Source organism: Otolemur garnettii, unplaced genomic scaffold (genome assembly GCF_000181295.1).
Source record: "Otolemur garnettii isolate 467f Iridium unplaced genomic scaffold, OtoGar3 scaffold00082, whole genome shotgun sequence".
Classification (NCBI taxonomy): domain Eukaryota; kingdom Metazoa; phylum Chordata; class Mammalia; order Primates; family Galagidae; genus Otolemur; species Otolemur garnettii.
The window spans coordinates 8,414,474-8,438,781 of NW_003852477.1; the positions used below are offsets into that span (position 1 = coordinate 8,414,474).

General features: G+C 43.6%; 1 protein-coding gene across 3 annotated transcripts in view; it reads left to right on the forward strand.

Moving 5' to 3' along the window:
* Nucleotides 1–24,308, forward strand: part of KLHL18 (kelch like family member 18) — a 70,603-nt gene that overhangs the window by 38,458 nt on the left and 7,837 nt on the right. For 2 of the 3 annotated variants that reach the window (XM_012808066.2, XM_023515941.1), the window contains 6 exons: nucleotides 3,389–3,519; nucleotides 6,553–6,693; nucleotides 13,360–13,558; nucleotides 16,527–16,687; nucleotides 19,500–19,636; nucleotides 21,358–21,595. In XM_012808066.2, coding sequence (XP_012663520.2) covers nucleotides 3,389–3,519; nucleotides 6,553–6,693; nucleotides 13,360–13,558; nucleotides 16,527–16,687; nucleotides 19,500–19,636; nucleotides 21,358–21,595 — 1,007 coding nt within the window. The remainder of the gene's footprint in view (nucleotides 1–3,388; nucleotides 3,520–6,552; nucleotides 6,694–13,359; nucleotides 13,559–16,526; nucleotides 16,688–19,499; nucleotides 19,637–21,357; nucleotides 21,596–24,308) is intronic. The other variant, XM_003794536.3, reaches the window with a different exon arrangement.

Consider the following 24,308-nt stretch of genomic DNA (forward strand, 5'->3'; position numbering starts at 1 on the left):
AGCTCACAGCAACCTCCAACTCCTGGGCTCAAGCGAGTCTCCCGCCTCCACCTCCCAAGTATCTGGGACTACAGGCGCCTACCACAATGCCCCGCTATTTTTTGTTTGCAGCTGTCATTGTTGTTTGGCAGACCCGGGCTGGATTCAAACCCACCACCTTAGGTGTATGTGGCTGGCGCCTTAGCCACTTGAGCCATAGGCGCCGAGCCATAATGTAATTCTTAACATCAGTTTAATCAAAATTTGGCCTAATTATATCAGAAGAATGGGGTAGTATATGAAGATGATGTCAGGACAAATTCCTAATCTTCCATAATAGGAATTAAATTAGTGATATAATAGTTATCTTTTGGCTCAGCGCCTGTGGCTTAAGTGGCTACAGCACCAGCCATATACACCTGAGCTGGCAGGTTCGAATCCAGCCCAGGCCCACCAAACAGCAATGACAGCTGCAACCGAAGGATAGCCAGGTGTTGTGGCAAGCGCCATGTGATCCTAGCTGCTTGGGAGGCAGAGACAGGAGAGTTGCTTGAGCCTAGGAGTTAGAAGTTGCTGTGAGCTGTGAGGCTACGGCACTCTACCCAGGGCGATAGCTTGAGGCTCTGTCTCAAAAAAATAGTTATCTTTTGCTATGTAACATATTACCCAAAATTTAGTGACTTAGTAGGTACTTATTTCATAGTTGCTGTGGGTCATAAGTTCAGAAACAGCTTAAAGCTTTTTTTAAAGTTAAAGTTATCTGAAGGCCCGATTGAGACTGTACACTCCTCTTCCAAGCTCAATCAGGTAGCTATAATAGGAGGCTTCAGTTCTTTTTAATACAAGCCTATCCTCAGGATTTGTTATTTTGCTTCCCCTAATGCCGTGAGCTACTTCATAACTGTAATTTTGCTACTGTTATGAATTGTAATGTAAATACCTGATATGCAGGATGTATTTTCATTGTTACAAAGGAGTCATGACCCATAGGTTGAGAACTGCTGCCCTAGAGCAAGTGAGCCAGTAGAGAGAATAAGAGGAATTTCAGCTAGGGTTGTGGTTCATGCATGTAATTTTAGCACTCTGGGAGCCTGAGGCAGGTGGATTGCTTGAGCTCAGGAGTTTGAGACCAGTCTGGGTAAGAGGAAGACCCATCTTTACTAGTAGAAAAACTAGCTGGGTGTGGTGGTGGTCACCTATAGTCCCAGCTACATGGGAGACTAAGACAAGAGGATTGCTCAAGCCCAAGAGTTTGAGGTTATTGTGAGCTTTGATGCCATGGCACTCTACCCAGGGTGATAGAGTGAGACACTGTTGCAAAAAAAAAAAAGGAATAAAAAAAAAAAAGAAAGAAAAGAAAAGGAATTTCAGTGCCTTTTATGACCTACTCTTAAAGGTGCCATATCATTATTTCTGCTGTATTTTGTTGACCATGTAATACACTGAGCCCTAATACACTGAGGGAGCAAACAGCACAAAAGTGTAAATACCAGGAGATAGGGACTGTTTGGAGGCTAGCTACCCCGGTAATAACTAAAAGTGGAATATCCAGAAGTAATATATGGAATATTATTTTTAAAGGGGAGGTAAGTTCCAGAAAAAAGAGGTTTCCCCTGAAAGCAGGAATCAGAGTGTAATTGGGGAAACAGAGATTGCTGGTTTTCATTATAAATCTTTCAGGACCACTTTAAGAAAGATGTACATGTATTATTACTATGGGTTTTTTTTCTTTTTTTGGGTGGGACAGAGTCTCAAGCTGTCACTCTGGGTAGAGTGCTGTGGCATCACAGCTCACAGCAACCTCGAACTCTTTGGCTTAAGTGATTCTCTTGCCTCAGCCTCCCAAGTAGCTAGGAAGAACTACAGGCGCCTGCCACAATGCCCAGCTATTTTTTGGTTGTAGTTGTCTTTATTGTTTGGCAGGCCCAGACTGGATTTGAACCCACCTGCTCTATAGGTGCTGAGCCTATTACTGTGATTTAAAAAAAAAAAAATTTATGAAAACCCTCTGAAAGCATGTATCTGTTTAATGTTCCCAACATTGGTAGTAGAGAAACACGTGGATTTCATGAGGAACAAATACAATTTGAATCTGATAAGGATCCTTTGGCATTTGGAAGCTTGTATATATAATCTTGAAGGACTTTTTATACATACTAAACGTGAAAAAAGATATATTGACTGAACCTGACCTAGAATCCTTGAATATACATGACACAAGGAGATGAGCAACTGGGGGCACCTGTGGCTCAGTGAGTAGGGCGCCGGCCCCGTATACCAAGGGTGGTAAGTTTGAACCCACCCCGGCCAAGCTGCAATATAAAATAGCTGGGCGTTGTGGTGGGCACTGTGGTCCCAGCTGCTCAGGAGACTGAGGCAAGAGAATCGCCTAAGCCTAAGAGCTGGAGTTTGCCGTGAGCTGTGATGCCATGGTACTCTACCGAGGGTAACAAAGTAAGACTCTGTCTCTAAAAAAAAAAAAAAAAGGAGATGAGTATCAGGTAGTGAGATGCTGTGGATTTCACTTATATGGAACCCGAGGAAAGGAAAAAAGAAAAAAGGAGTTTTACTCGTTCTGAACTATGGAGAGCTCTTAAGCAAAAATGTTTATATAGCTTGGAGCTGTAAATGACAAAGCTTATGGAAGGAAATAACCTTTTAGCAGATAAAGTATGGAAAATACTTTATAGATTTCCTCAGGCTAAGAATGTGATTAGAGAGTTGGTCTTTGTCCCTGTGGGCCACACAGAGCACTGGCCAGTCCATAGCACCAGTCATTCCTGCTGATTGCTGCCAGGGTCATTTCTCCCATATGAGCTCTGGGCTCCTTGCTGTAAAACTCAGACTGCTTAGCGCCCAAGGACACCCCCTCCCCAAAATCTGAGCTCATGATGCCTACTCTGTACTTGGTCCCAAAACAGACCCCCTATCCAAGTCTGGTCTCATTTCCCCTCATGTCTTCCTTTCAGTACATATTTACTCTTCTTGAGGGCATACTTTTAGGAGCTCCAGCATTCTTAGACAGTTTATCTATTCCATCTGCCTTCTGATAACTTAGGTTGGGATGAAGTGTTAAAGGAATCAGATATTTCAGTTGGTGGAGGAACTAAGAAGGGGTACATTGGGGGCTTCTATTAAGTAAAAACATCTACTTGAAACATTCAGGCTTACATTTTTTAATCGTTTTAACACTTCATTAAAATGTATCATTTACATTCTTCTACATACTCTAACTGAGTATATTGAATTTAAAATACTTGAAGGTCTCCATGCTAAGCTTTGGCTGTCATGTCCTGGGATGCTTTCAGCGCCATTGCAGTGGGCAGTGGGGTAAGCTGTGGAAGGGGCAGGTTGGGTTTCTCTGTTTGCATTCCTCAGTATCTGTCTTTGTGTTTTACTTTGCCCACAGATTGGGGACCACAAATTCAGTGCTCACCGGATTGTCTTAGCAGCCTCGATCCCATACTTCCATGCAATGTTTACAAATGACATGATGGAATGCAAGCAGGATGAGATTGTAATGCAAGGAATGGATCCAAGGTACTAAATCCCACCATTAGGTTTCACAGGCTGCTTTCCAGGTACAGTTTTAGGCCTGTGCTTTGTACCATTTGATGGCCTACAGCAGGACGAGATATCTAATAGCATAGCCCCCCCACATACAGAGTAGGTAATTAGTTAACAGATTAGAACATCTTGGCTTGGCACCTGTGCTCAGCGGCTAGGGCACCAGCCACATAGCTGGATCTGGCGTGTTTGAACCCAGCCGGGGCCTGCCAAACAACAATGACAACTATAACCAAAAAAAAAAAAAAAATAGCCAGGCTTTGTGGTAGGCACCTGTAGTCCCAGCTACTTGGGAGGCTGAGACAAAATAATTGCTTAAGCCCAAGAGTTGGAGGTTGCTGTGAGCTGTGACGCTACAGCACTCTACTGAGGGCAACAAAGTGAAACTCTATCTCAAAAAACAAAAATCAAACAAACAAAAAAAGACAGGTTATAACATCAGCCAGCGGCTAATTTAGGGTTAAAATGTGGAGAGTTTTGATGTTGCTTTTACTCTACTATCGGAGTAACACATGTAGTAGGACTAAATGCCAAGATATATATATTTCTTTCTTTCTTTCTTTCTTTTTTTTTTGAAGACAGAGTCTTATTATGTCACCCTCAGTAAAGTGCCGTGGCATCACAGCTTTTTTTTTTTTTTTGAGAGAGAGTTTTATTATGTCACACTCAGTAGAGTGCTGTGCCATCACAGCTCACAGCAACCTCAAACTCTTGGGCTTAAGTGATTTTCTTGCCTCAGCCTCCCAAGTAGCTAGGACTACAGGTGTCCACCATAGCGCCTGGCTATTTTTTTGTTGTGGTTGTTATTGTTGTTTAGTAGGCTTGGGCTGGGTTCAAACCCACCAGCCCAGGTGCATGTGGCCAGTGCCCTAACCACTGAACTATGGCGCCAAGCTGCCAAGATATTTTTTAAGTAAGGCTAAGTACAAGGGTGGTGGTATATTACTCTGCATTTGGGGGGGCTAGTCATTTTAGCTAAAAAAAATAGTTCTTCAAATAAGTGTCTTTATTTATTTCCCTTCCCATCATTCTAGACCATTGGAAGTTTCTACTGTGGTAGAAATATTCTTGGCTTGGTGCCTGTGGCTCAAGTGGCTAAGGCGCCAGCCACATACACCTAAGGTGGGGGGGTTCAAATCCAGCCCAGGCCCACCAAACGACAATGATGGCTGCAAGTAAAAAATAGCCGGGCGTTGTGGCAGGTACCTATGGTCCCAGCTACTTGGGAGGCTGAGGCAGGAGACTCGCTTGAGCCCAGGAGTTGGAGGTTGCTGTGAGCTGTGATGCTATAGCACTCTACCCAGGGGGGTAGCTTGAGGCTCTGTCTCAAAAAAAAAAAAAGAAATATTCTTTCAATTTGCATTGCTTAAAATTATAGCCACTAGCCATAGATGACTACTGAGAGCTTGAAATGTGATTACTGGGACTGAAGGACTGGATTTAAAGTTTAATTTACTTTTTAAATTTTTTTGTTTTAGGAGGAGTTCTAGACCAACCTAAGCAAGAGTGAGACCCTGTCTCTACTAAAAATTTTATTTACTATTAAATAGCCACATGTGGCTGATGGCTACAGTATTGGTCAGCACAAGTCTAGAATGTGGCAGATATTACGGTTATTTGATCAAAAAATTGAAGCTCATGAAGACCAAGCCCATGCTAGTAGTCAGTTTTTGCCTAACCTCATAGTAGTGAAAACTATGAGAAAGGGAGCTAGGAGACTATTTGGTACCCTCTGGATGATTAAAGGTGATCTGCTACATTACATGGAGAGAATTTATATACCTAATGCAAGGTAGAGATCTCTCAAGTCAGCTATACTTGTAAGGAAAGAAACAGAAGTGGATTTCCAAGGGCAATTATGGCAATTGTGCACTCCTCTTCTCAGAGGCATGTGTCTGAAGGAGCCATGCTAAGGAGCCAGGTGCTTTGGTTAACAAAAATTGACTGAACATCTGTGTTATACATGGCTCTAGGCACTGAGCTTTAGTAGTAAGAAAATAGCACCTCTTCTCATCGTGCCAACTTTCTAGTAATGGGGATCTGGCAATAACCAAATACATACATAGTGTGGCTAGGCATAAAAGTGATATGAGAAAGTAAATCAAAGTAAAGGCTAGCCAATGATGGTAGGGGTTAATGCTACTTCAGGGTGAATAGGAAAGGTCTCTGTAAGAGGTAGCATTTGAGCCAAGATCTTAATTGCAATGAAGGAGTGAGCCATCTGGGGGAAGAGCCCTCCAGGAGCAGGCAGTGCAAACGCCCTGAGGTGAGAATATGTTCAGAATAATGAAATAGAATGAGAAAGGGAAAGAGTGGAAGGTGATAAGCTCAGATAGATGGAGAAGGGCCAGACCACACATAGCCTTACAGATGGAATTTGGATTTCATTTTCAGTGTGAACTGGAAGCCAAGAAAAATATTGGATATCTCATTTTAGTAATTTACCCCAACGAATTAATAATTCTAAAACATGATAGCCATAATAATAATGTAATAGCTATTATACCTACTAATAAGGGAAATAGATTATAGCATATTTACATGTTGAATTATAACAGCCACTAAAAGCAACAAACATGATATTGTAGCAATATGGAAAAGAGCTTAATAATAATAAGTATTTGATGATTATGTCCATATAATTAATGCCTGCCGGTAAATAGGGATTAAAAATAAACCTAGAAAGATAACCATGGTTGATTTGGACAATGAAGACAACTTAGTAGAATGAGGTTTTAGCTGTGGTGAAATTGTTATTCCAAATAATTAGATTCTCAAGGGCATAGGCTAAATGGATTTTAGGGCCAGGACTTATATGTTCTCCAGGTAGTGAAGTAAGTTCATTTAGGGCCATGGTTCTCAACCTTCCTAATGCCACAGTGTATTTTCATTGTTACAAAGGGGTCGCAACCCACAGGTTGAGAACCGCTGATTTAGCGCCCGAGTCTCTGGTGGGCCAAGACTCATATCTGAAGAGCATCTCACAGCTTTTCCTCTTTCCTCTAGTGCCCTGGAAGCTCTGATCAACTTTGCCTACAATGGCAACCTTGCCATTGACCAGCAAAATGTGCAGTCATTGCTGATGGGGGCGAGCTTCCTACAGCTACAGAGCATCAAAGACGCCTGCTGCACATTCCTTCGAGAACGGTGAGGTGATGTGGTGGCCTGGCTCATGGAGGGAAGCATGACTATTTCATTTCTGGAATCCCTTGCCAGTTTGCTGAATCTTTGGGGCCATATCGAGTTTTATGAAGAGAATGAACTGGAGATTACTGCAAGATTGCGCTGCAGAAATGATATTTCTTAAAATTACCATCAAGCAATACCCAATTCTTTGGAATGAACCTTTCAGAACATGATTTACATAGTCCTGTTTGCTTTTTCCCTTGGCTTCAGGTCCTCTCTCTCCAGTGTGGCCAGCTGCTAATGTAACTGATTTCTTACCAGGTTCATTTATTCAGTTCTCCCTCACCATCCCATAGCCATCTCCATCATTGCTTAAATACTTCCTTTCTTTGAATTTCTTGACCTTCTTTCAGCTCTCTAAGAGCCTATCCAAATTTCACATCCTAGAGTTCTCCATCCTTCTAATCCCCTGGGATCAATCATTGTCTGCTCTTTTAGGGTAAAATTGTAGATTGTACCCCACCCCTGTTTTCAGTGCTTGGCCAATGAGCCTCATTCTGTGACTTTTTAACCAAGTAGATAAGAAAGCTCTTCCTTCCCCCTCAAGAGACAGAGCTCTTAGTCATAACTTAAAGGCTTTTAACCACCAGAGGCTGGCAGAGTAAGCATCAGTGCTAGGCCATACACAGGGGAAAACTGAAACAGTAGCCCTATGCTGTAATGCTCTCTCACACCCAACCTCCACGGATCCTTCTCTGATCACCAGCTTTCTGGCCTTCCTCCTGACTCAGATTAGCTCTTCTGAACCTCATCCCCTCTTAGAGCAGACCTCCTCCTCCCTCATTCTTACCCTACCAATCCAGTTCACTCAGCTTTGTGGGCCCCATCTGCTGTTGACATCTTGCCCACTTGGTGCTGTTGAGAATTAGTGAGCATGGTGTGTCTGCTACTGGTCGTAATAACCATAGTATTGATGCCTTAAATGCAGGGGTGCTCCTCTGCTGGGTACCAGGTGAATGGTTTCATCTTGAGGTAGCTGATACTGTTCCCAGTTTTGTAGATGGAGATCTCATAGTGAAGAGTATAGCCCCAAAGCCAGGTTTACCTTCCCTGAAGGGGCACATATGGGGATGTGGAACACAGTCTTTCCTATTCATTTGTGAGCTTCTAAGACACAGGTTGGACTTAGTTTGTCTCTTTGTTCCCACAGAACTTGGAGAATGGCCTTTTGACTAAGTAGGTACTCTGGAGGGATTAAGTTGGCTAGCCTCACATCTCCATCAAGGGACAACAGCTCCATCTAGGGGCTTTTGAGGTTATCACTATTAACACTGGCCAGACTTTGTTATAAAAAGATGCTTAATAAAGTGATTTTTAGGCCAGGCCTAATCGTAGCACTCTGGGAGGCAGAGATGGAAGGATCCCTTGAGCTCAAGAGTTCAAGACCAGCCTGAGCAAGAGCAGGATCCCATCCCATCTCTATAAAAAAATAGAAAAATCAGGCGGTGCCAGTGAGTAAGGCACCAGCCCCATATACCGAGGGTGGCCGGTTCAAACCCAGCCCTAGCCAAACTGCAACAACAAAATAGCTGGGCATTGTGGTGGGCACTGTAGTCCCAGCTACTTGGGAGGCTGAGGCAAGAGAATCACCTAAGCCCAGGAGTTGGAGGTTGCTATGAGCTGTGACACTACGGCACTCTACTGAGGGCGACAAAGTGAGACTCTGTTCTCTAAAAACAAAATAGAAAAATCAGCAGGGCATCGTGGCTGGTGCCTATAGTCCCATCTACTTGGGAGACTGAGGCAAAAGGTTCAGTTGAGCCCAGGAATTTGAAGTTGCTGTTATACTAGTACCATTTTAGAAGTAGGATTTAAGCATAAAGCCTAATGTTTTGAGTCTGTCCTTGACATTTTTTCATTCAGCCCTGCAAGACCCCTTCTGAGACCTAAACCTTCATCTCATTCCTGTCTTTATTTCCTGCCACAGACACCAGAGGCCTGGTTTGCTTTTTTTTTTTTTTTTAGAGACAGAGTCTTACTTTATCACCCTTGGTAGAGTGCCATGGTATCACAGATTACAGCAACCTCCAGCTCTTGGGGTTAGGTAATTCTCTTGCCTCAGCCTCCTGAGTAGCTGGGACTATAGGCACTCACCACAACCAACCAGCTATTTTTTATTGCAGTTTGGCAGGGGCTGGGTTCAAACCCACTGCTGTCAGTATATAGGGCTAGCACCCTACTCACTGAACCACAGGCGCTGCCCGCTCACTTTCTTTTTCTTAGTAGTTTCCACTACTACCACTGATCCTTGGAGTGATTATCTCTGAGCCTGGCAATAAAATGTAGTGTGTCTCCCAGCTCCTTGCTTCTCATGTGCCCTTAAGGACAAGCACATGGATGCTTTGTTTTCAAGGTTTGATTGCCAGTGACTTGAGGAAAACCACTCTGAGCAGTTATGGAAAAGGCAGGAAATGACAGCACAGAGAAGCTGCAAACAATCAAAGTTCATAGACCAATAGTTCTTGAGGCCACTTAGCCTATTAGATCTTCAGCATGCTGATATTTTTGCCCTTGAGCAGGGGTCCTTAAACTTTTTAAATAGGGAGCCAGTTCACTGTCCCTCAGACCGTTGGAGGGCCAGACTGTGGGCCCTGGGACAAGTTGGTTGCTAAGCAGGACAGGGAGTGAAGACAAAAACACCCAGCAGGCCAGATAAATGTCCTAGGTGCGCCACATGTGGCCCGCGGGCCATAGTTTGAGGACGCCTGCCCTTGAGGCTAGGGTTAGAGTGTTCTTATGGCCTTTTTCCCAGCCTTCAGATGTATGGACCTCATTGCTTTTAGGTGAACACTAGAGCTATGTATTTTCTGAAACTCTTGTCAAAAATAGATCAGAACATTAAATATGTCTTTGTACCAGGGCATTAACTTAATTTAACTCAAGTCACTGCTTCCTGCCTCTGATAAAAACATTACATCTCATGTAGCCCTTTGCTGACAAAGTGGAGCTATGTTAGCAAAGAGAAAGGTTATAAAGTAACTGATGAAAGATGTAGGTTTCTATCTACCCTTTAAGTTTATTTTTCTTCCTCTCTCACTTCTATTCCTACATGGGCCCTTTTCCTATGTGGTAGCTCTCCTTCCTCTTTCTCTACCTCATAAACAGGCTTTTCACATCCCATCCTCTTGCATATGAACTTCTTTAGTTGAGAAGTTGTGTTTTGCACTCAATATTATGCCAAGCCAGTCAAAGATAGCCAAAGATGAGGTAATGCCAGTAGCTATGCTGATATCCTCGCCCTTGTCTTTAGATGCTATCCAGTTCCCAGTCTGTGGCATTTTGAATCTTTCTCTTAGGTTTACGTTAGAGAAGCAGGAAATACTACACACATACTATAGAGGCCCAGGGAAGGCTTATCCTCTTATTTTTTTTTGAGACACAGTCTCACTTTGTCACCCTGGGTAGAGTGCTGTAGTGTCACAGCTCACAGCCACCTCCAACTCTTGGGCTTAAGTGATTCTCTTGCCTCAGCCTCCCAGGTTACTGGGACTATACAGGTGCCCGCCACAACACCTAGCTATTTTTTGTTGTTGTTGTTGTTGTTGTTGTTGTTGCAGTTGTCCTTGTTGTTTAGCTGGTCCAGGCTGGGTTCAAACCTGCTGGTCTCAGTGTATGTGGCCAGTGCCATAACCACTGTGCTACAGGCATCGAGCCAGCTTATCTTCATTTTTGGCTTCTGTTTGTAAAGCATTTTAGCATATCTCATTCAATCACCATAAGTGTTTTAGGTGAAAGGCATTATTTGACAGATGACTGAGCTGGCATTCTGTATTCCTAATGGCCATGCCACCTTGCCTATGTGTTGCTCCTTACTTATGTGTCCTTGGCCTTTAGAAATTCACATAGGTTTCCAAAGTAATGGACAGTGCAAGTCAGGGTAGAATGAAACAACTATGTAGAATTTTATTTTATTTTATTTTTTTATTTTTTTGAAACAGAGTCTCACTTTGTTGTCCTCAGTAGAGTGCTGTGGCGTCACAGCTCACAGCAACCTCAAATTCAAACTCCTGGGCTAAGCAATTGCCTCAGCCTCCTGAGTAGCTGGGACTACAGGTGCCCCCCACAACCCCTAACTATTTTTTATTACAGTTTGTCATTATTGTTTAGCTGACCCAGGATGGGTTTGAACCCACCAGCCTGGGTGTATGTGTCTGGCACTGTTACCACTGTGCTACGGGCACCGAGCCTACTATGTAGAATTTTGACTAGTCATAAAGCCAGACTCACGAGATAATCGCCCTTTCAATCCTTGATGGGTCTAATGCTGGGGACAATGGTGAATATTACTAAGTAAATATAACTCTATACCTATAACCTTAAACTAACATGGGGGGGAGATAAAAAAAAAAGCATTTTAATGAAGGATAGTAGGTCTGGGCAAATTGTAATCTGGTGAATACCACCTCCTTTACAGATTATTAATTACAAAATCAGAATAAGAAAAGATCCTCTCAGCCAGGTGCTGTGGCTCCAGCCTATAATCCTAGCACTCTGGGAGGCTGTGGCTGGTGGATTGCTTAAGTTCAGGAGTTTGAGACCAGCCTAAGCAAGAGCAAGACCCAGTTTTTAAAATAGCTGAGGGTGGTGCCCATAGCTCAGTGGGTAGGGCACCGGCTACATTCACTGAAGCTGGTGGGTTTGAACCTGGCCCAGGTAGCTAAAACAACAATGACAACTGCAACAACAACAAAATAGCCAGACATTGTGGCATGTGCCTGTAGTCCCAGCTACTTGAGAGGCTAAGGCAAGAGAATAGCTTAAGCCCAAGAGTTTGAGGTTGCTGTGAGCTGTGACACTATGGCACTCTACCCAGGGCAACAGCTTGAGAGATTGTCAATAAATAAACCAATAAATAAAATAAAAATAGCCAGGCATTGTGGCAGGCACCTATAGTTCCAGCTACTAGGAAGGCTGAGGCAAGAGGATCACTTGAACCCAAGAGTTTGAGGTTGTTGTGAGCTATGACACCACAACACTCTACCAAGGGTGACTCAAAAACAAAAAGAAAGAAAAGGTCCTTTCTCTAGAGCAGTAGATCTCAACCTTCCTAATGCCACAATGTATTTTCTTTTCTTTTTTTTTTTTGAGACGGAGCCTCAAGCTATCCCCCTGGGTAGAGTGCCATGGCATCACAGCTCATAGCAACCTCCAACTCCTGGGCTCAAGCTAGTCTCCTGCCTCAGCCTCCCAAGTAGCTGGGACCACAGGCGCCCACCACAGTGCCCGGCCATTTTTTAGTTGCAGCCATCATTGTTGTTTGGCGGGCCCGGGCTGGGGATTCGAACCCGCCACCTTAAGTGTATGTGGCTGGCGCCTTAGCCGCTTGAGCCACAGGTGCCGAGCCCACAATGTATTTTCATTGTTAAAAAGGGGTCGCAGCCAGGCATTGTGGCAGGCACCTGTAGTCCCAGCTACTTGGGAGGCTGAGGCAAGAGAATCGCCTAAGCCCAGGTGTTGGAGGTTGCTATGAGCTGTGACACCATGGCACTCTACCAAAGGCAATAAAGTGAGACTCTGTCTCTAAAAAAATAATAAAAATAAAAAGGGGTCGTGACTCACAGGTTGAGAACTGCTGCTGCTGTCACTGAGATTTCAGAACCACACTGGGTTCTTTCAGAATTTTCTTCAGATGAAATAGTAGTAAGGAAACAACCCTAATAAAAATTAAAACCACAGCTAACTTCATACTAGGTACATGCTGAGTGCTTTTACCTACATTCCAGCCTCTTAACAGGTGGGTAGCTGTTGTCATCATCTTTTTTTCAGGTGCGGAAATTACTGACATTTCTGAGAACTTGAGGACCCCATCCATAGTTAGTGTCAGGGCCAGCATTTACCTGGTTTTCCTGGCCATGGTTAGTGTAAGCCTGCTTTGGTATGTTGAGAACATGGACAAGTGGCCTGGGTTCAGTCTCAGCACTACTACTTGTTCTTTGTGGGACTATGAGTACATTTTTTTTTTGGTTTCTCTGAGCCTTAGTTTTCCATCTATAAAATAAGAGCAATAACTACTTTGCAGATTGTTAAAAAGATTCTGGAGAATGTGTAAAAAGGCCTAGCAAAGAATTTGATTCACTGATAGTGCTTAAAAATAATAATAATAGCTGCTGCTATTTCTGGATGTCTGAACAGTTAGACCCATGGAGCCTTCTTTCTGTAAAAAAGTATAAGGATTCCAGTATTAGAGAAGCCATCTCCCCCTGTTTTAAACTCTTATTCTATAATTTTGGTACCTTCCTGGCAACCAGAAGTAGAATAATACCCTAGATACTCAACTAGGAATGTCAGCAATGGAATGTAGCAAACAAGTTTTCCAGTATATGCTCTCTGGTTCTCTCCTAACAGATATCTCACAGGACTTCCCAGAGAGCTCATTCCCTTTCGGCACATAGAGTACCAGGCCCAAGAGATAGGGATCTTTGAGGATAATCTTTCTTAATCTTATCTTTAGAAGCAAGAATCCAAGATAAGTGTCCCTGTTGTCACACGGGGAGTTTCCAAGAAAGCTGAGGACAAAATTTGCTTGTTTTCCTTCTGTCCCTCTATCCAGAACCAACCTGAGAATGATCAAATATAACATTCTTTCTTCCTCTGATATTTTTCTTTTCATCTTTCTCGTTCTAAAAGGCTTCACCCAAAAAATTGCCTTGGTGTGCGCCAGTTTGCTGAGACAATGATGTGTGCTGTGCTGTATGATGCAGCCAACAGCTTCATCCACCAGCACTTTGTGGAGGTGTCCATGTCAGAAGAGTTCCTGGCCCTGCCCTTGGAAGACGTGCTTGAGCTAGTGTCTCGGGATGAACTGAATGTAAAATCAGAGGAGCAGGTCTGTAAGCACAGTAGCAGTGTGTGCAGGTTGCATGAGATACTGATCTTTTTAATCATTGTTTTCCTTTTTTCTTGAGACAGAGTCTCCCTTTGTTGCCTTCAGTAGAGTGCCATGACATCATAGCCCATAGCAACCTCAAACACTTGGGCTCAAGTGATCCTCTTGTTTCAGCCTCCCAAGTAGTTGGGACTATAGGCACCCGCCACAACACCCAGCTATTTTTAGAGGTGGAGTCTCATTATTACTCAGGTTGGTCTCAAAATCCTGAGCTCAGGTGATCTACCTTCCTTGGCCTCCCAGAGTGCTAAGATTACAGTCATGAGCCACCAAGCCCAGCCCCTTGTTTTCTGTTAATCATTTTTACAAAGTTAAGATTGTGACATGTATGCAGGCATTGTATATTATAAGATTTTATTGTATGTATTTTTCATTAAAAGTTTCTGTGCATTTCAGTGTCTAAATGATATTCTATTGATTTATCAACTGTACTTCCCTTATTCTTGGACGTTTGGGTTATTTCCAGCATTTACTTTTAGAAAGAATCTGCTGTGAACTGGAAATAGCAAGTGTAGAAAACATTTTGAAAGCATCTTAATTAGGCATGGTGGCTCATACTTATAATCCCAGCCCTTGGGGAGGCCAAAGCAGGATTGCCTGAATCCAGGAGTTCAAGACTAGGCTAGGCAACGTAGTAAGACACCATCTCTATGAAAAGAAAATAAATTAGCCAGGTGTAGTGGTTCCCACCTTTACTTCCAGCTACTTGGGAGGCTGAGGTGGGGAGATTGCTTAAGTCTGAAGAGTTTGAAGCTATAGTAAGCTCTGATCACACATGCCATTGCACTCTAGCCTGGGAAACGGAGTGATACTCTGTCCCTGTCCCCCCAAAAAGAAAGGATCTTTTTCTAAGGACAAGCAACACATTGGGGCCATCCCAGAGGGGAATGTGAAGTCAAGAGGGGTTTTCTTTGTTAAGTAGAAAGAAATTATAGTATATCTGACTGCTAAAGGGAGTTTGCCAGAAAAGAGGGAAGAATTGGTAATGTAGGAGAAATAGGGGAATGGTTATTGGAATGATGTTCTGCAGTAAGTGAGAGAAGATAAGTGTCCAGGGCAGAGGGGACACTGTGTAAGTGATAGGAGCACAAGCCATCCACATCCACAGCAGCAGGAGGGAGAGCAGCATGCACACACCCAGATACAGCAGGAAGGGGAGGAGGAAGGAAGATGCTGGTAGGGTCTTACGGACATTCTCTTCGGCGTTGTTTCTGATTTCTCAGCTAAGAGTGAGGATGAGGGAGGAGTGTTTAAAATTGAGAAGAAATGAAAAGATATGAAATAGTTCTCTAGAAAAGGTGAAGATTAAGTGGAGAGTGCTAGGGAAATGCAGAGGGCTTGATAGGAGGCAGGACCTGATGATATTAGTAGTCACAAATTTTAAACAAACTGGTCTGTTCTTTTGTGTTTTCTGTCACATTGACTGGTACAGGTGTGGGATAGAGGATAAGTTGAGTTTAAAGAGCTGGACTTCACCAGGTTAGAGATTTTTTTCCCAGGTGAATGTGATTAGAGAGAAAAGATCATGGCGTGGGAATTGATGACACCTGTATAATAACCCCATGGGACCCATACTGGATTCAGGAGGTTAGGAAATAGGCCAGACGTAGGAGCTGGGGTAGGGGAGTGTCAAAAGCTAATTGGATCTGAAAGGATTTGAGATAGTGGTCATGTACTAGCATTCTTAAAATTATGAAAGAGGTGAAGCTATTGATAATGACAGGGATGGTCATCATGGAGGGTGAAGGTATTGGCAAAGCAAGTTTTGGGCAATTGTAGGGTCCTCTAACAAAAAAGACAAATCTTGGAGTGGTCAAGAAAGCATAAATGAGAATGTAAGGTGTTAGTAGTCAGAAAGGAGTGAAGGAGAAAGGAATGTAAGGTGTTAGTAGTCAGAAAGGAGTGAAGCCTTTCTGTTCAGCAAAGGTGCAATGTAAGTTGTCTTAAAAAATAGTGAATAAGTGTTATTTTGGGCTGAGGATGGCTAGGGCTAGTAGTGAAGGAAATGTTGTATGAGGGGCTCCAGAAGTTTGTACCTGGCTATGCAAGTACTAGGAGCATCACTGCTGCAAAGCCTCCACCTATGGTTGAGAAATCTAACTAAAGCCACAGCAGCTTGTGATGTTTGAAATCAAGAATCTAGGCCTGCCTTGAGGAGCTCTAGGCTCTAAGAGGCAAGCATTAGGATGTTAGTCCCAATTCAGCTAATTTTCTGAAAGTCTGAAGAGCCCCCACATGCACCCCTAGTGACCAGTAGAAAAGTGGACCCTGAGCTCAGCAATATAGGCACTGTGATTTAGAGAAAAGAGCCTCATCCCATGGCTGGGATGTTCTATCTCTAGCTATTACATATGACCTGGGCAGTTCACATGTATTGGAGTGATATATTTTATAAGGGCTTTAGGAGTTTAAAGGGGGACATCCTTGTGGCTGACTCCATTAGGAATGGCTCTATAGAGAACATGGATCTTGGCAAGGCCTTAAACAAAGGAGAGTGGGTTTAGGTGAAGAGAAGTAAATGAGAGGGTACAGTGTGAACAGGGGACCAATTCAGGCTGGCTAGAGTAGATGATAGTGGAAGTTTGGAGGCGATAGGATGCAGGGGCAGCAGGAAGGAAAATACATTTTGTGGTGATGTAGAAAGAAATAAGGTGCCACCAATGGTTGTTCATTAGAAAATCATAATGAAAACCAAGAAGCTTCATAATCATAATGAAAGCCAAGAAGCTATTACAGTAACCTAGGAGGTGAAGAGAAATCAGGAATTTGAGATGACAAGTAGGAGGAAAGGTTGGTGGCCCAAGGGACAGCTTCAGTACAGTAAATGGAGAGATTGAGGTTGTGGGTACAGGGATGTGGCCTCTGGGTGGGAGGAGTTTCTGCCAGAGCTTCCACTCTGTCATGGCAGGTCTTTGAAGCTGTACTAGCCTGGGTCAGATATGACCGGGAGCAGAGGGGACCCTGCCTGCCTGAGCTGCTGTCTAATATCCGCTTGCCCCTTTGCCGGCCCCAGTTCCTGTCAGACCGAGTACAGCAGGATGACCTGGTACGTTGCTGCCACAAATGCAGGTGAGTGAGGGAGGACCTGCATGGGACACTGCTAAAGGTCTGGGCAGAGGAGTTGGACCTGTTCCAGCTCAGGGGAGAAAGGATTTAGAGCAGTCAGTCTGCTTCATGGCACACAGATTAGTCTGCCCTCTCAGTGGGAAGAACTTGGAAGAGGAGGTGTTATACCTTGGGCAGAGAGACAAGCTATGTGGGAGCACTAAGGCAGACGAGGCTTTCCTTCCTTGAGTTATCTGAGGATTTTCTGGCATCTTCATCTACTGAACTATTTATAAATGTACAAGCACCTCTATACAGCCTGCCCTCACCCATTCCTACCAGCAGCACATTTGGTGGTACAAAGGGGACTTCCTGAGGTTCCTCACCTTCTTCAGTAAATATTAGTCAGTGCCCTGGTAATTGTGTCTCTGGTGGGTGTAGGCTTTACATTTATAGTGATTGGCAAGTGTTTACTGATACATGAACCTTTTGTCCAGAGTAAATCCTACTCACAACAAAATATTCTTTTCTCTTTTGCTGAGAATTTTTTTTTTTAAGACAGAGTCTTTCTCTGTCGCCCTAAGTAGAGTGCTGTAGTGTCATAGCTCACAGCAATTTCAATCCTCTTGCCTTGGCCTCCCAAGTAGCTGGAACTACAGGCACCTACCGCAACACCCAGCTAGTTTTTCCATTTTTAGCAGGCCCAGGGTCTCATTCTTTCTCAGGCTGGTCTCAAACTCCTGAGTTCATTCATGCATGTTAAAGTATCTTCCAGAGTGCAGACATCAAACAAGTAACATGTTTTATATATAGGTACCAGAGAAATCATTCTCTTGCTGTCTATTACAAGTGAAAATGTATAAAGCTGTATGTAACTGAAAATGTGTGAAATAAGGCTGTAACATAAATAGTTTTTTGGATAGGCGCCCATAGCATAGTGGTTATGGCACCAGTCACATACACCGAGGGTAGTAGGTTCGAACCTGGCCTGGACCAGCTAAACAACAATGACAGCTGCAACAAAAAATAGCTGAGTGTTGTGGCGGGCACCTGTACTGTAGTTCCAGCTACGGTGGGTGCTAAGGCAAGAGAATCGCTTAAACCCAAGAGTTTGAGGTTGCTATGTGCTGTGACACCACAGCACTCTACCAAGGGTGACATAGTGAGACTGTCTCAAAAAAAAAGGGGGGGGGTCCCTCGGCACCCATAGCACAGTGATTACGGCACCAGCCACTTATACCAAGGCCTGGGCCAACTGCAACAAAAAAATAGCCAGGTGTTGTGGCGGGCACCTGTTTGGGGGCTGAGGCAAGAGAATCACTTAAGCCAAGGAGTTTGAGGTTGCTGTGAGCTATGATGCCATGTTACTCTACCAAGGGCAACACAATAAAATTCTGTCTCAAAATAAAAAAAGAAGAAAAGAAAATAAATATTTTTTCATTTTTTAAAAAGGAGCTAAATTGTTTCTATTGTACTTTGTAATTCACAAAGTATCGAGTATTTGATATTGTATTTTCATTACTGTATCATGTTGATGACCCATTGTGTAATGCACACATCAGACGGTTTTATGAATTATGGTGAATGTTCAGCTGATGTTCCACAGGAATCTCTCCTGCAGACTCTGTGAGAGCACTCCCAGAATGAGCTGTTGTGACCTGCTTATGGGTCCACTGTACCTGATGTTCATTTTTCACTCACAAATTTATTTAAATTACAAAAAAAAAAAAAAAAAGGGTGGCACCTGTGGCTCAAAGGAGTAGGTGGCGGGTTCAAACCCAGCCCCGTCCAAAAACAACTCTACAATCCACCTGCCTTGGCCTCCTAGAGTGCTAGAAATAGATGTGAGCCACTGTGCCCAATCCTGCTGGTAAAATTTTTATACATACTATGTCCTTTCCTTTATTTCCACTCCTAAGGGGCAGGTGGTATGAAGGTATGTGTCAAGTAGGGGTGGAGGCAGGCTGGAGGAAGCTGGGGCCCTGTAGCCAATGTCTGAAGGATGCCATTGAGGAGTTTGATGTTGGCAGTGGTAGCTATGGAAGGTTCTTATAAAGGCAGCTAGACTAAAGTGGGGAGAGTGCAATGGAGGGGCAGGCTGGAGGCAGGGACATGTGTCAGAAACTATTGGCTGTTGCTGCCATACAAGTGAGAGGTAATTACTTGCAGAGTAGGAGGCATGGTGGGAGCATAGGAATGGAAAGGAAGAGCTAGGTCTGAGTGGCCCCTGGATGCAGGCTGCTTGTCAAACTTCCAAAATCTAATGTTTTAGTTATCGCCCTGTTTTTCTCATGCCTAGTCTATGTCTGTTAGAAGGTACTCATTCTGGGGCAGTGCCTAGGCTCAGTGAGTAGGGCACTGGCCCCATATACTGAGGGTGGCGGGTTCAAGCCCGGCCCTGGCCAAACTGCGACAAAAAAAAATAGCTGGGCATTGTGGCAGGCACCTATAGATCTAGCTACTCAGGAGGCTGAGGCAAGAGAATCACCTAAGCCCAAGAACTGGAGGTTGCTGTGAGCTGTGATGTCACGGCACTCTACTGAAGGTGACAAAGTGAGACTCTGTCTCAAAAAAAAAAAATGAAGAAGATTCTCATTCTGATTATACTAGCCAAGGTAGACACTGCTAATCTTGCCCCTGTAGTTTCAAGCATGTCTCAATAGCTATGTGTGATTTCACCATTACTCACTTGGATTCTTTAAGACTAAACCTCTCAAAAGCCTTCTCCTCCCAGGTTTCCCCTGCAGTTCAGAGTTGGGGATCCAGGCTTAGAAGTGCAAATGTGGACCAAGTGGGGAGGATACCTCCTGTTCTAGTATCTTATACCTTATTCCAGAGACCTTGTAGATGAAGCAAAGGACTATCACCTCATGCCAGAGCGCCGGCCCCATCTGCCAGCTTTCAGAACTCGGCCACGCTGCTGCACATCCATCGCTGGGCTTATCTATGCCGTGGGGGGCCTCAACTCAGCAGGTATCTTGCAACTCCTCTTTGTAGACCCCTGTCTTGGACTCTGTTGTTGAAGAAGCGCCAAACAAATTAGCCTGGCCCTCTGATTCCTCTCCTTTGTGCTACTACCACTTTTGCACCTCTCAATTTTATGTTACTGCTCTGCAGTTAGAGCATGTCCTGTACTCATACTATTAAATCAGAATATCAGTGCTGTTTAAAAAGGCCTTTTAGAAATTTTTGAGGCCTTGCCTTCTTACTTTACAGATGAGGAAGTTGAAGCCCACAGAACTTTGTGTTCACACAAGTTGTTTTGGTAGTACAAGAACTATAACTTAGGTATCCTCCTCATTCAAACCAGCACTTTTGCCCTGATATCACATTGGTTATAGCATTTCCTCTGCCATGGATAAGACAGTCAGAGACCCAGATCTGTTACCAAGCTATTCATTCAGTAATATGGATCTCTGGGGTTAGACTGAGAATGCCCCCAGGAAAAAGAATATTATCCAGATACATAGGGTCTGCCACCATCAATAATACTTTTTACACTTCACCTCCTACTTTGAAACATACACATTCTGTACGAGCCATGTGTTATGTGTTAATGGCAGCTGTTTTATCATACAGTCAGGTTTTCAGGACTCCATGGGCCCTCTGTCCTCCTGGGGGAGTTGGCGGGCAGGCCTGGAAAGTTTTGTTTTTAACTGAAGGTTAATGAGAGGTAGTGGGTACTAGTCTGCTGCTTGAGTTTTTTTGTTTTGTTTTGATTTGTTTTTTTGCGGGGATGGATGGGGAGGTGGAGAGCTAGTCGGCTGCTTGTTAAGCATATGACCTGGAAAAGGTAAGTCTGCAAGTCATTGTACACTAGAGTGTGGCAAGTGCTAAATGCATCAAAGTAGCATGCAACAGAAAGGGGAGTTATTTTATTTGATTCTCACAAAAACCTGATGAAAAATGTAGGGTTGGAATTATATCATTGCTTGTTGCTATGACTACTTATTAAGCACTGAGTATGTTCTAACCATGCTAGGTACTTTACCTATTATATCTACTCATGGCAACTCTGCCATAAAAATTATCTCCATTTCATGTGTGAAACAAAGGATGGGGACACAGAACAGCTTGCAAAGGCCACCCAGTGGAAAGCCAGCATTGGAGCCTATGCCCTTTCCTCTGAGCATGGCTGCCATGCTGGGAAAATACTGTGTCCATTTGCCTTTATCTCTGCTTACTCTGTAAGCAGGTGCAGTACCTGACTGACTGTAACTGAAAACTACTCTCTCTAAAAAGTAAGTGCCTCCTATCCAATTCTGATTTTCCTTAAAGAATTAGGTTTGAGGCCAGGCATGTTGGCTCACGCCTATAATCCTAGCATGCTGGGAGGCCGAGGTGGGTGGATTGTTTGAGCTCATGAGTTCAAGACCAATCTGAGCAAAAGCAAGACCCCATCTCTACTAAAAATAGAAAAACTGAGGCAAGAGGATGATTTGAGCCTAAGAATTGGAGGTTGCTATGAGCTATGATGCCACAGCACTCCACCCAGGGCAACAGCTGAGACTCTGTCTCAAGAAAAAAAAAAAAGAATTAGGCTTGAGATTATCATGGCCAAAATTTCTTAGTGGGGTCTTATATCTTGGATAATTCTATGAGAAGAGCTAATACAATCACTTCAACTGTCCATATAATTAATGCTCAATAGCTGTGATCTAAACTAGTGGTCTCATTTGTTTTAATTTGAGTAGCAAATTTTTATGCAGGTGATTCCCTGAATGTGGTGGAAGTGTTTGACCCCATCGCCAATCGCTGGGAGAAATGCCATCCTATGACAACAGCCCGTAGCCGTGTTGGTGTGGCTGTAGTGAACGGGCTTCTCTATGCCATCGGGGGATATGACGGCCAGCTACGGCTGAGCACTGTGGAGGCCTACAACCCAGAAACGGATACGTGGACCAGAGTGGGGAGCATGAATAGCAAGAGAAGGTATTCTGGAAGCCACATGCAACCCGAGCATGCACACTGAGCATCTGGGGAGCACCATGCTACATGAGCAGGGGCACACAATAAAATAAAACACAAGCTTTGGCCTGGGAACTTGCTGCAGCCAGGCCAGCCACTGCCGGTACCTCCTGGGAGCAAGCCCCCGTCTGCTTAAAAGTAAAATATCTGCCTTGTCCTTTGAGGAACTTGGGGAGACGAGACATGGACATGTGGAAGTTATATTGATATTTAAGTGCCAGATAAGGACTGAAAATGTGTATTTTGGAAGATTCAAGGAGGGAGAGAAACTGGATTGGAACATCTGGAAGATTTCAGGGAAGAGGTGGGATTAAAGTTGAAATCTGAAGAATTAGGAAGGGTATACCTTTATTAGTGATAAAAGGAATTTCCAAGGTTTTCATCTGTATACTTTCTTTCTCCTAGGACTTCCCCACACACATGTGCTTTTACTACCCAGGGAATATATGAACCAAAGCAGTGTTCTTTATTTCAGGGTCCCATACGTTTTCCCATACAAAAGCACATAGACATTTGCAAGGCAGTCCAAGTTTGTATGTTATTCAGTACATTTCAGCTACTTCTTTCCTCTATCACTTGTCTGCTCACATTGCCCAAATAAGTGGTATTAGTGGACATTGTTTAGCCTTCTTAGGGCTGATGCTGCTTGAGGCAGGAGAGGAAAGCAATCCAAGGCCCCTTTCCATTTACCCCAGACAGCTCTGCATGTATCTTTTATATTTTGAGCTTCTTTGACATGTACCTAATTTTAAAGGAAAATGAATTTTTTAAAGGGGTAGTTCGAAAACCACTGGACCAGTGTTCTTTTTTTGGTTTTGTTTTGTTTGAGACGGAGCCTCAAGCTGTCGCCCTGGGTAGAGTGCTGTGACATCACAGCTCACAGCAACCTCCAACTCCTGGGCTCAAGCGATTCTCCTGCCTCCGCCTCCCAAGTAGCTGGGACTACAGGCACTTGCCACAATGCCCAGCTATTTTTTGTTTGCAGCCATCATTGTTGTTTGGCGGGCCCAGGCTGGATTTGAACCCACCAACTCAGGTGTATGTATTAGCCACTTGAGCCACAGGCGCCGAGCCTGGACCAGTGCTCTTTAAGGGTAGTTCTGCTTTAAGGCCTAGTTCCATTTCATCCTTTTGGCAAAAACAGAATGGCTCTTAAAGAGCACTGGTCCAGTGGTTTTCAAACTACGCCTTAAAAAAATTCTAAGTATTTGCCTCACAGATGCCTCACTGGCCATGCTTCAGGGTCTCTACTCATAAGTGCATGTGGTGGGGGGAGGTCAGGTGACTTCACTTGGGGTGAGGAAGTCTTGTGCCACATAAAAGCATCCTTGCCATAATGCATATGTTCCACATTCAGCTGGATGAGCTGGGAAAGATCTTCCTTTGTATGGACAAGACCAGATCCACAAAGGATCAAAGTAGATTTATTTTGGAAGAAAAAATAAAACAGTAAGATCTGCTCCTCCCAAGAATGCTTTCACAGTTCTTTCCTCCCACTGTCTTCACTTTGGTACTTCCCCCTTCTGCTCCTTGGATACTTTGCAGCTTTCTGTGATTAAGTAACTCATTGCTCCATGTCCCCAACCATGAGTAGATTTTTTGCTTTGACTACAATCAGTTGTTCTTCATTGTGTGTCTGCTCTGGGTCACTTCTTTGATGTCACTGGATTGGATTGTTGTCTTAGATTAAAGTCCTTTGAGTTTTCCTTTCCTTCACTGTGGTTGATGCCCTGTTATTAGCAGTGTGGGCCTAGTTCCATTTCATCCTTTTTAAATTATAGGCTACCTTAAAATGTTCTTAGTCACTTCTCTCATGACATCCCACAGTTTTCTGTCCTGCCATTTAGCGACATCCTCCTTTCTGCCATCTTTCCTTTCCTTCTCTGCCAGTGTTCCAGGCCACTTCCATAGAGCTTTCTTACACTGGACTAGTCCAGGTCACACTGATCAACGTTTTTCCCTATCTCTTCACACTTGCCTTTACCTCTTAGTAGATAGTTAATCTCATACAGTTTTGTGGCACCTCTTTATTTACACTCACATTGTTGTTAAACACCTGTATTATTAATTTTTATATTTGTCCAGAAGAATAGTAATCCTATCTAGTGAATTTGTGATCTTCCCACAGTCCTTGCCTAAGACAAGTCTCTCTCTTTCAAGCTGGTTCAGAGGGTCTTATTTTGTCTCTCAAAAGGATGAGTTTGATTTTACTACAGACACTTAAAAAGTAGCAGTAAGCCTAGTATATTTTATTTATTTATTTATTTATTTTAAGACAGAGTCTCACTATGTCACCCTCAATAGAGTGCAGTGGCATCACAGCTCACAGCAACTTCAAACTTTTGGGCTTAAGTGATTCTCTTGCCTCAGCCTCCCAAGTAGCTGGGATTACAGCTACAGCCACTGCAGCACCCAGCTATTTTTTTGTTGCAGTTATCTTTGTTGTTTAGCAGGCCCAGGCCAGGTTCGAACCTGCCAGCCTCAATGTATGTGGCTGGAGCCCTAACCACTGAGCGACAGGCGCTGAGCCATTTTATTTTATTTATGTATTTTATTTTTCTGTTTATTCGATATCCCAACTCATTTTTAATCTTCTCCAGCATCAGATATGAAAACTGAATTAGGCAGCTTGGCATTTATGCATAATTAAATGAGACAGTTTAACATTTGTGTTTAA